The sequence below is a fragment of the Hylaeus anthracinus genome, unplaced genomic scaffold, assembly GCF_026225885.1.
Source record: "Hylaeus anthracinus isolate JK02 unplaced genomic scaffold, UHH_iyHylAnth1.0_haploid 11994, whole genome shotgun sequence".
NCBI lineage: Eukaryota > Metazoa > Arthropoda > Insecta > Hymenoptera > Colletidae > Hylaeus > Hylaeus anthracinus.
Window position 1 is genome coordinate 11,409,479 of NW_026534341.1, and position 14,840 is coordinate 11,424,318.

The window sequence follows — 14,840 nt, forward strand, 5'->3', positions numbered from 1 at the left end:
GAACGACAAATAAATTTTCTTGTTATATTAGTGACAGTTTGGTTGATGCACGAAACGGCCAGAATTGTAAATGGCATGAAGTGAAATCTTTTATGTCGATCAAATTTTAAAATACATAAGATTGAACGTTGTTAGAAACGAAGGAAGGATGATTGCGCTAACACAGACAAAATAAAGCCAAACAATATAATAACCTATAATTGTCGTAACATTAAAATTTTACATAAAACGTGTAAACAGGATACGTGTGCCGTTGATTTCAATTTGTGTAACAGTCGAGAAAAATATGGTATGACAAACATAACGATATTATATTTCTCCTCGAAATTTCAGAAAGATTCTTTCTTGAAATTAAAACCAAATTGATCGCATTTGAGACGTAAGACTTTCGCCAATTGCGGGGGCCCGCAATAGAATACTGTCACTTTACCCTTTTTCTTGTCTTGGATCTGCTTGAAAACCTTGTCCCAGTTTGGTCGACCAGCGTTTGTCCTTGTTTTTAAACCAGTTATAAGATCTCGTTTCTCCTAAAAAATTATAATTAATCAATCTCTTTATAATGAATATAAAACAACATTTTTCGAAGTCTTTATATAAACGTAGATTTCTCTCGAGTCTCGTTTTATCGCGATATCATTTTAGCTAATGAATTCTGCTGTATTTAAATTCAAATTAAACTGATCTAACACAGTTGGACAATTAAAGAAAAAAAAAAGATATTAAAACTTCTTGCGTGTAATCCCGAACCGTTTGATGAACTAAATCCATAGCTAGTTGCAGACCAACAGCCTTCATGTCATTTTTCTGTAGAGCACTGGTAATATACATATGCATCTCAAGAAAATGTTCCATGGCATCACCGAGTTCTGCTTGCTCCATTTCCAACTGAGACAGCAAGTTTACGAACCATTCGAAGGATCTCTGATCTCTGTTTATCCAGAAAAAGTCTACCTACAACCAAAATGATTTTATTGCATTCGAGTATGTGTTATATCTAAATGAAAAGAATCAACAGAATATGTAGTAAGTTAATTCTACTTAAATTCTACTGCAATTCTCTCCCTACGAAGAGCAAAGTGCACTTGCACAAATACAGGGTGCGGCAGAAATAACTCCTAAATTTTAAAAAACGATTGAAAAAAGTGGTAGGAGATGCCACCAGAAACTTTTTATTTCTTAAAACTAGATATAAAAAAGTTTTTTTTACTTTAAGTTTTAAAAATTATGTCGTCCAAATGGTGGCAAGAAAAAAGTCACATGGACTTAAATCCTCGGAAACTAGAGCTGTTCGAGTACTCGGAAAAGGCGTGTAAAACTCGGCTCGAATGACCGGTCCGAGTCGAGTACTCGGAAGAAATGAGCAGCTCGAAAGAACCGAGTAACTCGGACCGAAGTGACCGCCTCGAAGGAGGCGGATTCACGTTGCCGAAACGATGTTTCGAGCTGCTCGTTTCTTCCGAGTACTCGACTTGGATCGAAAACTGGGTCTCAGCTCGACTCGGCTCGCGAGCAACTCGAAACATCCGAGTTTTCTGCAGGCCAACCGGAAACACCATCTGCAAAATTTCGCACTGACGACGCCCTGTATGAACCGTAGCTCGGCGGATTTAAGTCTATGTGACTTTTTTCTGCGGGGATACCTCAAGGCCGAGGTTATCAAACATCGTCCTTGATCCTTGAATTACAAAAGACCATCCAAGAGGAAATTGAATGAATTTCCTCCGAAATGCTAGCGAGAGTGATGGAAAACTTTCAAGAACGACTCCAAATGTGTATCGTCCGTAAAGGCCACCATTTGGACGATATAATTTTTAAAACATAAAATAAAAAAAACCTTTTTATATCTAGATTTAAGGCGTCTGGCCGCCTTGAGCGTTTGTCAGATGGGTACTATTTCATTTAGATGGGTACTTAAAAAATTCATAAATGCGAAAGTATAGAAAAAAATATTTTTATGTTTTGAGACATACTAAAGAACGGTTTAATAAATTATGAAAAATTTTTTGAGATAACAAAAAAAAAACATGGCGGCGGTTTGAAAATTTTGGTGAAGGCCTTCGGCACGAAACGCGCGCGGGCTGTCCCATCATTATATTCTTTAGGTTGCATGTGAAAAAGAAAAAAAAATATTAGATTGTTTCTGGAGTTTGTCGCAAGAGAGTAGCAATTGGATTTTTTTTTTTTACCATTAAGAAAATTATGGTGAGCCGAAGAAATTTCTTTTTTATTTTTCACCGAAATTTCACGAGAAAAATCGTCAATAAAAAAAAAACTAATCAAGTAATCGCAAAAATCCATTGCTACTCTTCAGATAATGTATCTAAAAGTAGTGTGTACAAATTTCAGAGCAATCGGACCGACAGTTTACGAGAGATTTACGTTGCACCATTTCGAAAAATGTAGTTTCGAGATAATCCCAAAAGAAAGTAAACGTACTTTTAGATACATTATCTGAAGAATAGCAATGGATTTTTGCGATTACTTGATTGATTTCTTAATTAATTTTTTTTAAGAATAGTACCCATCCGGCGAGCGCTCAGGGTGGCCAGGTGCCTTAAGAAATAAAAAGTATCTGGTGTTATCTCGTACCATTTCTTTTCAATCGTTTTTTAAAATGTGGGAGTTATTTCTGCCGCGCCTTGTATGTACAATATAGCAAATATAGCAAAGAAATGATATTTGCCTTCCTTAGATGCATGACAGTGGATGGGATCTCGCTAGCCCATGAGAATTCGCATTTTGGGCAGGTGTGCCTTGCCTTCCAATAACGGTGCATGATGGATTGCAGTATCGAAGCAAAAGGCGTAACTCCGATTCCGGTCGCGATTAGAACTGCGTGGTGTGCTTGGAATATATGACTCGAGGGAGCTCCGTATGGCCCATTCAAGAAAATCTGTAGGAAAATCAATTTTCAGCTTTTTCATGGATCGAAATTATTTTCGAATAATTTAAAATTAAAAATTATAAGCTCGTACAAAGTTATTTTAGCATTCTATTACTGTAGGAGAACTTTGTGAGCAATGGTCGATGTCGAAGTGGGAGTATAGTAATGAGTAGACTGTGGATCTTTATGCACAATAAAATCTTCGGGGACGTAGTTACAAAAATTCAACCTAAATAGAAGTTTATTTTATTCCGCAAATATTATAACATGAACTTTACTTTCAATCTTTTTTATAGTCATGCATTGTGCTTGTATTTTGTAGTTCCTTGCACATTCAAATTTCCTATAAATGCATAAAGATCCGCAGTCTAGTAATGAAGAACCTTTTATAAGAATTTTGTTCGCATTTCATTGAAATGGATTTTTTAATATCTTACTACACTACCGTTAACTCATTTGTATAAAAAAGTAGACTTATTCCATTTTCAAATATAACAGCTCATATCTTGAATATGTAAATGAATGTCTTCATATTTCTCGAAATTAATCTATAAAATTTCCAATTAATATTTAACTCCAGGCTTTAAAATCCCATGATTCGGTCCTAAAAGCTCTTCGATGCAAATCACTAAAGTCACTTGTACCTTTAATGGTTTTCCAACAGCATAATTGATGGGTGGGCGGGAAAGAACGTCAAGACCGTTATCGTTCCTGTTTTCCTTTGACGTTTCTTCCAATTTCGACCGCGTTTTGTCTCCTTCTTCAGTGATTTGTATCGCGACTACACTGGGCGACATACTTCTGCGATCGTTTACGCTTGTTCGCGAGACAGCTGTTACACCAAACATTCGGTCAACTTAATTTTATTATAGGGGTCAGCAAAAATCTACCACCGGTAATTTCCTAGATAAAATGTTAAAAATGCCTGGAACAGCCACTTACTTTCTCTGCGTGTTTTTGCTTCACAGTCCCAGTTCTCTAAGCTCGGTGTCTTGAAAGCAATCAAGGTAGGTTTGGTTCTCAAGTATCGAAAATTTTCTGCCAATTTCTTATGCTGTGGACTCGAGTAAGCCTTTTCCAAAGACTTCAGACGCGCACTGCGCATTTGGTACTCGTCGAAGTTTCTCTCCGATTCGGATCTCATATAATCTCGAAGTCTAGCAAAGAGTGAGAATAATGACGTTAGTATGCACTAGTAAACTTAATAGATCGCGCTACATGCGATGCATTGAATAGAAAGTTTCATAAAAACGCAGGAAATAATTTTAATTGTGCAGGTGTTTAGGATGTAGATAGCTTACGCAAGGAGTCTTTCCTTCTTCTTCTTTCTCGTTTGTATATCAGGTACTGAGATGGACTTCTCCAGCCGTATTTTGCTACCCAGCAGCAGGCTATGCAGTTTTCGGTCCTTTGGAACTTTATTATTATCCCCCACGCCTGTGTTAGTTATTGCAACGAATTGTACTTATGCGAATTGATAAGATAAATACTGAAGAAATTGATCGAGACTCAGTAATATTTTCTAACAAGTCTTTGATAAAATTTCAGAATTTTAGTTTGCTCTAAAATTCATGGGTTTGGAAAATAAATTCTCCAAAGAACTTATTAAATTTAAATGTAGATGAATTAATTAAAAATTATTCCTTTATTCTCAACATTCATGTTATTAATAAATATTAAATTCATCTAAAAGTGTATTCAATTTAAGTAAAAATTAGCTAACTTGCTAAGATTATTAGTTTACTTCCAAAATTAAAGGTTTTAACGATTCATTAAATCCAAATAGAAATTAATAAATTGATTAAATTAATTTAAATAACGTAATTGATTAAATAGTGTGACGTTAATTGTTCAACTTACCGTTTATATTTTGCGTCGATGATACTATGTTGTCATTATCAGGAATAAAGGTAGGATTATCAAGACCGCAATTGTCTGTTTCCGAAGACGACGAAGACATTATCGAAGTAACTGTTAAATCCTGATTTTTATTAAGGAATCTAAATCGAATAAAAGCATCGAACAATTCAAGAATAATAGGCTCTTTGTCATTAGAACGTAGAATAAACGAAGACATGGAACTTACGACATTTTCCCAGGACTAATTATGTCAGTTGACTCTGCGATTGGATACGCATTGCCTTCATGAAGTTTCATTTGTTCCTTCTCGAAATAGGAATAAAGTCTGTTGGTCCACTCCCCAACTGCGCGAATGTGAAGCCATATGTAGTCTGCGAAACATATTTTCCAATATTTATCTAATTAAATCGTAAAGCCAGTGTTTCAATGTTTATTATGAAACAATTGTCAATGAAAAAAATATAAGTAAGTAGTTTCAGCATTGCTTAAGGCGTCTGGCCACCCTGAGCGCTCGCCAGATGGGTACTATTCTTAAAAAAAAAATTAATTAAAAAATTAATCAAGTAATCGCAAAAATCCATTGCTATTCTTCAGATAATGTATCTAAAACACAAATTTCAGAGCAATCGGACCGCACGTTTACTTTCTTTTGGGATTATCTCGAAACTACATTTTTCGAAATGGTACAACGTAAATCTCGTAAACTATCGGTCCGATTGCTCTGAAATTTGTACACACTACTTTTAGTGTGTACTGTAAAAAAAATTTCTTCGTCTCACAATAATTTTCTTAATGGTAAAAAAAAAAAAAATTCAATTGCTACTCTCTAGCGACAAACTCCAGAAACAAACTAATATTTTTTTTCTTTTCCGGATGGAACCTAAAGAATATAACTATGGTACAGCCCACGCGCGTTTCGTGCCGAAGGCCTTCACAAAAATTTTCGAACCGCAGTCATTTTTTTTTTGTTATCACAAAAAAATTTTCATGTGTTCATTAAACCGTTCTTTAGTATGTGTCAAAACATAAAAATATTTCTTTCTATACTTTCGCATTTATGAATTTTTTAAGAATAGTAGACGCCTTAATGCTATGGGAAAGCCTTGTTTCGATATTCCTTAACGTTTCAAAAAAAAAAAAAAATTCTAGAAAATCGGCTATATTCCAGTTGTTCAAAACACCCCCTTAAAATTCAAGAATATGCATTCAAGAAAAAATCGATTCTTTTTACCAGAAAAGAAACGCCTCCTCAAAGTTTTATCGAAACTAGTATGTGACGTGAGGTATTTGAATGTTAGAGTAGACGATTTGTCGAACCTTCCTGTTCTGGGGCGCTGCTGATGGTGAAAGGGTGCCATTCATAGCGAGCAATAGCGGGAACGTTGACGAAAACATAGTCACCAGGACGAAAATCAAAATGAACAGGTCGTTTGATGACCAAATGCGTCACTTTCGAGGGCAGCAAGAGGCCAGAGCTGATGTAAGTTTTTCCAAGCTGTGAACGGGACCAGGCGATTCGCCTAATTCTCTCAGCAAGATATATCGCACCTGGCGCTATAAACCATTTCCAAAAATTCGGCCCGTGAAGTATCGTCAATATCCAGAATGGTATGTACAGCAAGTGTGACCAGTAAAATATCTGGAAAATAATAAATCAAATTATTGAAATCCAGATTCAAAGAATTCCACGCTTGGTTTTTGTAAAAAAACAACAAAAAGGAACATTAAGCTTTGCGCACTAAGCGCCTTTAAATAAAAAAAAAATCGGATTAACTTATTCATATTTAAAATTAGCTTGTTTGTTATTTTCCCATCACCTATATCATCTGTATTATTATACCGTTGTTATGCTATTTCTTTTTCTCGTGCTTGACAGAGGAATATGCTAATTAGACAGTTTGTTTACAGAAACAAATAATGAATTAAAGCTTGTAACCTCGAAGCATCCGCCACGGCGAACAAAAGGCATCGAGCATATCGTCATTATAGCAAGGATGAGGACAAGGATGAATCCCGTTGGGTTCGCCCAACCTTTTACAAGACCGAACAGACCTGGACGATCCGTGAACAGCCATTCATATATAGTGTACTTGTTGGAATTTAATATGGGGTCGTATACCACGACTGTGCCTGAAAAAATATTCAACTGTTTTAGAAAATTTAAAAAAATATTATTTCGTCCGTAACCCTTTTACACCAGAATTTTAGACCTGATTTTTTTTATCTTTTCATTAACCGACTCTATAATTAAACACAATTTTAGAAACTTGAGTGGTCTTAATTCAACATAAAATAATTTACAAGAAATAATTAGGTGACATTTATTTTTCCTTGTAAACTCAATTTTTGTTCTATCGTGTAATTTTTTAAAGCAGCTTTGGACAAATTTGTTATGTATTAAAAAGGGTCATTGTATAGGCTCATAAAAGTATACGACACACGTGTACACGTTTATTAATAATTTAACGTTTTATGCTCAACTTTCACAGAAATGGGTTTCAAGCCGTTCATTTCAAATACCTCGGCGTCTACGCCTTCAAAACACGTTTTAATTCATTAATGCAAATTTATACGAATTAACCTCAATTTTGGGTTTGTGTAAGTTCCTAATTCTAAAAATAGTAATTATGTACTTAAATGAGAATAACAAGATAGTATACGTAGAACATTTCTCCAATATTCCATGTAAATGAATAAAATTCATATTTATTTAACGATCTATGCCCAATATTTTAATATTCGCAACATATATTTAATTAAAACGAAAATTTAAGAATATTAAACGAAGAAAATAATTTAGAGCCTTTCGTGGGATTAAAACTGTCACGGAAGATGCTGATGCCAGGTACAGACCGCGACAAAAGATAGCACATCTCATTGTTATGTTTACAATGTAAACAATAATATAGAAATTTTCATGAAGAAAATTAAAAACAATTCTTTATAATTATCCAATCAAAATGAAGTCTCCAAAAAGTGTGCTTCTATTATCATAATTAATCAAATTTTTGTTTGTTTCCCAAGATATTCAGCTCTGTTCCCGAAGTTCAGTGTTTTTCGAAATACTGATGAAATCTGTACGAATTGTCACAATAAATTTGATTGAAAACAAGCTCAATTTGTAAACGTGGCGCATGCTATCATCTTGTCGTGGACTGTATCAGTCCTTGCGTGAAACTTACGGTCGTCAAAGTGTTAAGTAATTTGTACAGAGTCTCGAGTTTCTTACGGGAAACTCGGTACACCTATTATTGGCTCGAGAGGAAGAATATGGTAAGATCATTTACACACTACTTGCGAGGAACAGAAGAGAGCAAATCACTCGTATTACCGAAACCGGTTTCAGCTTTGATGGAGTTTTTTTTTCGACGAATCCATAAACCGAAGGAAACAAGTGGTTTGCCCAAAGGTGACTTTATTTAATATACGACTCAATAATAGTTTTCATCCTTACTTAAGTTCATTTTGGATACGTTAATATTATTATTTTGCTTTGAGAACCTCCGGAAGATATCTAAATTTTTTTCATATTTTGAACTCACTTTTTCGTTCCCTTCAGGAGTATAAATTATAGACTATGAGAAATTTAAAATAATTTTGTTTTACATACGTATTATTACAAAAAAATAAAATGATTGTTAGGATAAATTAGATGCTTTAATTGTTTATATTTTATTACTGTGAAGAATGTCAAGGGTAAGTGATAACAAGGATTTCATGCATTTATTGCGTTAAATACTGCGTTAAATTTACCAAAATTTAAAAGATGCATCAACGTGTGGACTATACCGAAGACACCGATCAGAACTCCAGTTATCTTGTGAAGGTAAATGTGTTGATCCAATGGCAGCACATAAATGAAACCATGACTTCGTAGGAAGGTGATACACTGGCGCAGCATGAGGATTAGGATGAAGCTGCAGTTGAAATTCAGACACTGACCTGCATCGAAACGTTTACTGTAAAATCTTTTACTTTTACCTACAATTAAACAACTTAATTAATTGATCTCCATTTCAGTATATCAAAAGTCAAATGATTTAACTCCATTTTCTTCAATGTCTCTATTGTGATCATACGATGAGTTTTAAATTCTTTAAACATTTTTTTCTTTCTATTATTTTAATGTTCCATAAAAAAATGGGAACAGTCCTTGCGGATTCTAAATTTTATTTACATTATTTTCGAAGCTGTTCCAATTAATTTCAATTGGCGATGAAAACCATCTGGGGTTTGCTCTAAAAAAATGAACCTACTATTGTAAGATTTATTTCACCCATCAAATATATATTAAATACAGTCAGTGTAAGAAGTATTCGTACAGAAACCATTTATTTTAAATTGGTTGCTGTACGAAAACTTCTTACACTGACTGTATATATTAAACATTACGAAGTCAATTATTAAACATCAAATACGATCATCATGAAGTGAAGCAAGATAACAGTACATCAGATGTACCTGATGTTGATATTTTACATAATGATATTAATATTTAATTAAAGAATAAAGTGTATACTGTAAAGTTTCCTTACCGCAAGCACGAGCAACCATGACGTACCCGTTGGATCGTCTGTATTCGTAAAGTCTCGCCACGAATAAAGTTACATTAATCAAAATAAAGACAGAGATAAAAGCGATGTAAACGTAATTGTTCTTCATGTACGGCCTCGTCAATTGGTAAGGGCGCAACGACGCGAAGAAACCCAACAGCGATTTCCGTTTTGCTTTCGGTTTCGGTGGTACCAGCCATCGGTCGATACTGCGATTTAATTTCCGCTTTTAATCAGTTTCCCTTCCAATTAATGCGACACGATCGATTAAGCTATCCACATGATCGATCATTTTCTATTGACTCGGAAACGACAAAATTGTTTACCTTATCGTGAGGTTCTCTAGCAGTCCTTCGTGTTTCTCTAATTGATTTTTCAGAGCCTCGTAAGTAATGGAGCCTCGTTTGTCTTGATCAGCATCCTCGAACAACGCGATCGTCAGATCCTTGATTTGTTCATCGCTGAATTCCATACCATTCTCCTCCATGCAAGCTCTCATCACGTGCTCCAATTCGAAAAGTTGTATCGATCCATCACCTTCACGCAATTATGTGAACAGAGCGACGACAAAACAAAGACAAACTGTACATTAGAATGAAATGGTTTTTTTTTTGGTATTTGAAAGAAACACTTTTCCATTAGATGCACAGATTGATATAGCAAAAAGAATCTTAGAAAAATGGAACCAAGAGTGGTTAATGACTAAACATACTGATCTTCGCGAGCCAAGAGAAAATATATTTTCAAGAAATCCTGCTATTTCTCTGCCAAGAAGAGAACAAATTCTAATAACCCGATTAAGAATAGGTCACACAAGACTAACACATAGCCACCTAATTACAAAAGAAACCCCTCCCCCCCCCATACTGCACAAACTGCAATACAAAAATCACAGTTAAACATATAATAGATGAATGTCCATTGCACGATAATATACGCGAAACAGGAAGGCAACCAAACACCCTGAAGAACAGTTTAAACGACAAGAGTTGCATACTAAAAATCGTATCATATTTACAAAGGACAAGATTAGCAGAAGAAATATAGGCAGGACACTACAATTAAATTATTAACTATTTTTTTTTTATTATTAGATTTAAGAAATTTGTTATCGAAGTATGAGTAATTATCTATGTAAATTATTTATGACTCACATATGTAATTTATAGAATGTAAAGAAAATGTGATCCACAGTGGTCGCTGATGGCATAAATGCTGATGCGACATTAAATAAATTAAATTATATATATATATATATATATATAATTATATACTTTTCCACTGAATTGACGTAGTTGATAATGAAAACAATAATTAGTAATGGAAATAGGACGTCACATGTGAAACGTGAGCATTTGGTAGAATTTTGACTTGTACTTTTTAAGTTTGCGTACAGCTAATTAATTTACGTAATTTTCTTTGATCAAATTTTAATTATCGAAGAAATATACAGTTATATCGTACCGTCTATGTCGTAGACTTTAAACAGAAAGCTGATTTTGTCGTCAGGACTTTTCCCTGCGAATTGATGCATCGTATCCAGAAATTCCTGCAGAGATATGGCTCCCGAATTGTCTTTATCGAATATTTGGAAGGCTCTGTCTGTGAAGAATGGCTGGAAAAGAAATTTATTTTCGTTAAATAATAGCTTTTCCGTTGGTTTTTCAATGTACACATTCAAGTTTTCTACGTAAATTAATACTTCAATCTATCATTAGTAAAGAAAAATAAATTGTATTCTTTGAATAAGAAAGTATTAAACTTTCAATTTTTTATAATAAATTATTCGTGTCGCGGACGTACCTTCCCCGGTTATATGAAATCAGAAGGACATGATTACGTTACATATAACCGGGGATTACCATACTTACACCTTCTGCTTACGTTTTTCGAAGTGACGATCTTGTTAAACTCTTCACGCCTTATTTCTTTCTCGTTACCCACCGTTTGCTTAAACAATTTCTCCAACCATTCCAGACTGCTGGTGTCGAAGCCAGATCGTGGTCTACGAAAATATTCCCAAAAAATAGAATATCATATTTTATTATTATCTTTTTATCCATGTAGACATTAATATTAATATTGTTGCATTACCTTCTGTCGGTGATGTTGGTGATGAATCTCATAATTTGAGAAGACATTACGTATCCCACATTGTCTTCGTCGATTACTCGAAATAATCTGTCTACGACCTGTAATATAAAGACATTATCAAAGAAACGATCAAGTAGCTCTTTATTATGTATTTAATACTTGTTTTTATATTTAAACAATTTTATCATTAAGAACCGTTTGATTGACATTTGTTTCATATGTCTACGAAGATTAAAAACAATTAAGTTAGAGACTATAAATTTTATTTAACGTTAAGTTTCTATGCTACATAGTATTCATGGTAAAATTTCACTAAAATTAATCTGTGAAAGTAGTTAAACCTCGTTAAATTCTTTTAAGTTTTTGTTAGAGAATGTGAAATATCACATTTATTCTGCATGTAGGCAACTTACCTCTTTAGAGGAAAATACGTGTTGGAAGTTCGTGAGACTTACAGGATCATCGCCGCACACACTGTACACGACACTATCGATTTCCGCGATGAAATCATTTTGGCTTTCATTTCTGTGAAATTAACGTACAAGTCTGGTAGAGTCTCGTACTCATGTACAAATAAAATCTTCATTTTCAACAAAGTTTCATGCAAGGTAGAATATTTCTTACGTTAATCTACTTTTCACAAATTCGAACCACACATCTTGCTTCAATAGCCCCTCTTCATACTGGTCGAATAGCAAAAATAATTTTTCCAGCAACGTCTGAAATATTGGAGATATTGCAAATCTGTTGTGTAGTTTTGTTTACTCTTGGTTTTTATTAAGTTCAGCTATGAAATGTACTCGAATAATTAAATGCATTCAATTCTGAAATCTATCGAAATATATTAATTTTACATTTTTTCAGTCGATTAATTCCTCTTAATTCCTTTCGATTTTCTGGTTAAATATTTTGAAATACAAAAAGTGCGACATGTGCACTAAGAAGCGTTCTTTCGAATACCCTTAAACTTATTACCAGAAAATTTCTGAAAAGAAATAGACCTAAATAGACTTCCCCCTTTTAGGGGGGGAGTCTGGTCCAGCTAATGTATTTTTCTAATGCATATAATTTCCAGATATAATTAATTTTTGTTATTGAAACTTTTTTTACATATAAAGGGACGTTCAAAGAAGAAAATTTGACAGTGTAGATTTAATTTGAATGTATACATATATTGTAGATATAGTAGTCGCAAGGAAAGGACTCATCTGATAGGTAAAATCAGAAAATTTTTTTCTTTAGTAGGTACGTAAAATGCGTATGAACCTCAATTTGCAAAAAAAAAAAAAAAAAAAAAAAATTATTAATTGCAAAAATTGCAGCAAAAAACATGAAAATGATCGATACATATTGGCTGTTATTTTGCAATAACTTTATGTTATAATAATAATTCATTAAGAGTCGAGGTTCATAAGCATATAAACTTAATTAACTTCAATTTAAGCGTTGAATCAAGTGAATCGGATAAAAATTCGATGAGCTATGCGTCCCACCGTTTTGACCGAATCCTTTCCTTGCGACTACTATATATATACACATTCAAATTAAATCTACACTGTCAAATTTTCTTCTTTGAACGTCCCTCTATATATATAAAAAAGTTACAATAACAAAAATTAATTATATCTGGAAATTATATGCATTAGAAAAATACATTATCTGGACCAGACTCCCCCTTTAAGCGTGTGTTCTTGCTCTACTTCACCCTAACAGCATGAACAACATCTGGCATGATAAAAGTGGCTGGAAATTAGTATCCAGACGATAGTAGGACAGTGAATGCAAACAGTTTGGTCGAACAACGCGATTATTGGACAGATTCAGGGACACTGACAGGGTCGCGACCGCGATCGAATTCCGAGTATCGAAGACGCTCGAGGCGCGAAGGCTTTTTGGCTCCGGGCGATCAGCCACCTTGATCGAAATCTGTGGCCCTCGATAGATCCCCTTGCGATTTACTAAGATCCTGTCGCCGTTGCCTCCGCTGGGTATCCTTTTCCCTTAAGTCATTCTCTATTCGATATACTCACCTCACCTTGTTGCCATTTACTTGTCTAGTTTCAATGGTAACGCGACCTTGTTTTATTTCTCGACATTTGACTACAAGCTTTTTTAAGCTGTTTTATCACTTTCTTTTGAAGCAAACGGTTGTCGGTAGTTTTATTTAACCCTTAAATGGCCTAAGTTTCAAATTTGATACCGGACTTTTAAATGGAATTGTACACTTGCAATTGGTTTGTTTTTAATATTTAGCTGTATGTATGTTACCATTGCATAATGTTCTTTTCAACAAAAGTTAACAAAATAAACGTCAGCTGTGAAAATTGTTCAAATAATAAGTACATTGATATTTTTAAAAATTTATTTTGGAAAATCAGGCTTCCAAGGGTTAACTTCTGTCAGGAGGGACTTGAGTTTATCTGGACATACACTTTGAAAAGAACGCATTTTGGAGAGAATTTTTACGGAGTAGATAGATAAATAGAAATTTTTGAAATTTGTACTAAGTTGGGTTAATGTTTCGAGCGACAAAACGATTTGAACAATCTGGTATGTTCTTAAAGAAGAAAAGGCTCACTTGGTCCATGAAAAGCCTTCTGAAGGCGTCCCTATTGCACCTTGCGGTGCAATGCACTTCGACTATTTGGGAGCACTCCGCCAAGGTGGTTGCTCTTCTTGTTTTCATCACGCGTTTCTTTTCCAACTGACTAACGTCACTTTCCATTTTTCTTCGCTACTTGCTTTCGTTGAACGAGAAAGAAACTTTTCAGTCGACGAGCGAGACAGTTTAAATGTTTACGTGCAGCTTATTTTCATACTCGGTCTCCTCTTGGCACCAAAACAAACGATCCACCGAACTACGATTGTATTCGCTAATATTTCATACACGACACGCGATCGAATCCTCTTCCTAATGCTCTTTTTCTTCCTCAATATTGCAAAATTAAATTTTATTAAATTAAATATTGTTCTCTTCGTTTGGGAATTATTTCTAGTGTCCTGTCACTTGTACGCACATTCCAAACAGAGGCTATTTCAAAATATTAAACAGAAGTCTAGCTTGGAACGGTTGCGCGATTCGAATTATTGTTATTGCTCCCGTCGAAGCTGGTACAAGAAAGCGAGAAGGATCATCGAGGGACAAACGTTAACTGACAACTTGACTCTGGCTAACAGATCCGCGAACTACCGAATGAAAATCGCAGATTCTCAGCGACGAATCGCAGGATGGGTCCCCTACCCTCGAGTCTCTTTCGATAACAATTTTCAGAGAATAATCTGCTCCGATCGAGGAAGAGAGAGGCAGATAGATCACGCATCGAATTAAAGACAGAACAAACACGACCTTTCACTTCTTCGTGAGTCATCGTCTTTTTTCTCATGTCTCATTTGTCCCTTTTTCATTTTTCTTTTTTAAATGCCCTCTAGTTCGCCTACTTTCTCCTTTA

General features: G+C 34.6%; 1 protein-coding gene across 2 annotated transcripts; it reads right to left on the reverse strand.

The window, feature by feature from the left end:
• Window positions 1-176: 176 nt before the first annotated feature.
• LOC128888526 (NADPH oxidase 5) lies at window positions 177-14,569 on the reverse strand. 2 transcript variants are annotated; one of them, XM_054145459.1, is made up of 19 exons: window positions 13,970-14,569; window positions 12,016-12,110; window positions 11,805-11,916; window positions 11,392-11,489; window positions 11,182-11,302; window positions 10,762-10,912; window positions 9,624-9,834; window positions 9,280-9,506; window positions 8,498-8,686; window positions 6,681-6,874; window positions 6,062-6,383; window positions 4,971-5,115; window positions 4,745-4,884; window positions 4,186-4,321; window positions 3,827-4,041; window positions 3,529-3,716; window positions 2,684-2,893; window positions 748-951; window positions 177-527 (listed from the first exon to the last, which is right to left on the reverse strand). In XM_054145459.1, the coding sequence occupies exons 1-19, from the start codon at window positions 14,114-14,116 to the stop codon at window positions 330-332; spliced, it is 3,303 nt and encodes a 1,100-aa protein (XP_054001434.1). In that variant the 5' UTR covers window positions 14,117-14,569; the 3' UTR covers window positions 177-329. The 2 variants fall into 2 exon arrangements, with proteins under 2 accessions (XP_054001434.1, XP_054001435.1); XM_054145460.1 differs by lacking the exons at window positions 11,392-11,489; window positions 11,805-11,916; window positions 12,016-12,110; window positions 13,970-14,569 and having other exon boundaries at window positions 11,169-11,301.
• Between the last annotated feature and the right edge of the window lie 271 nt (window positions 14,570-14,840).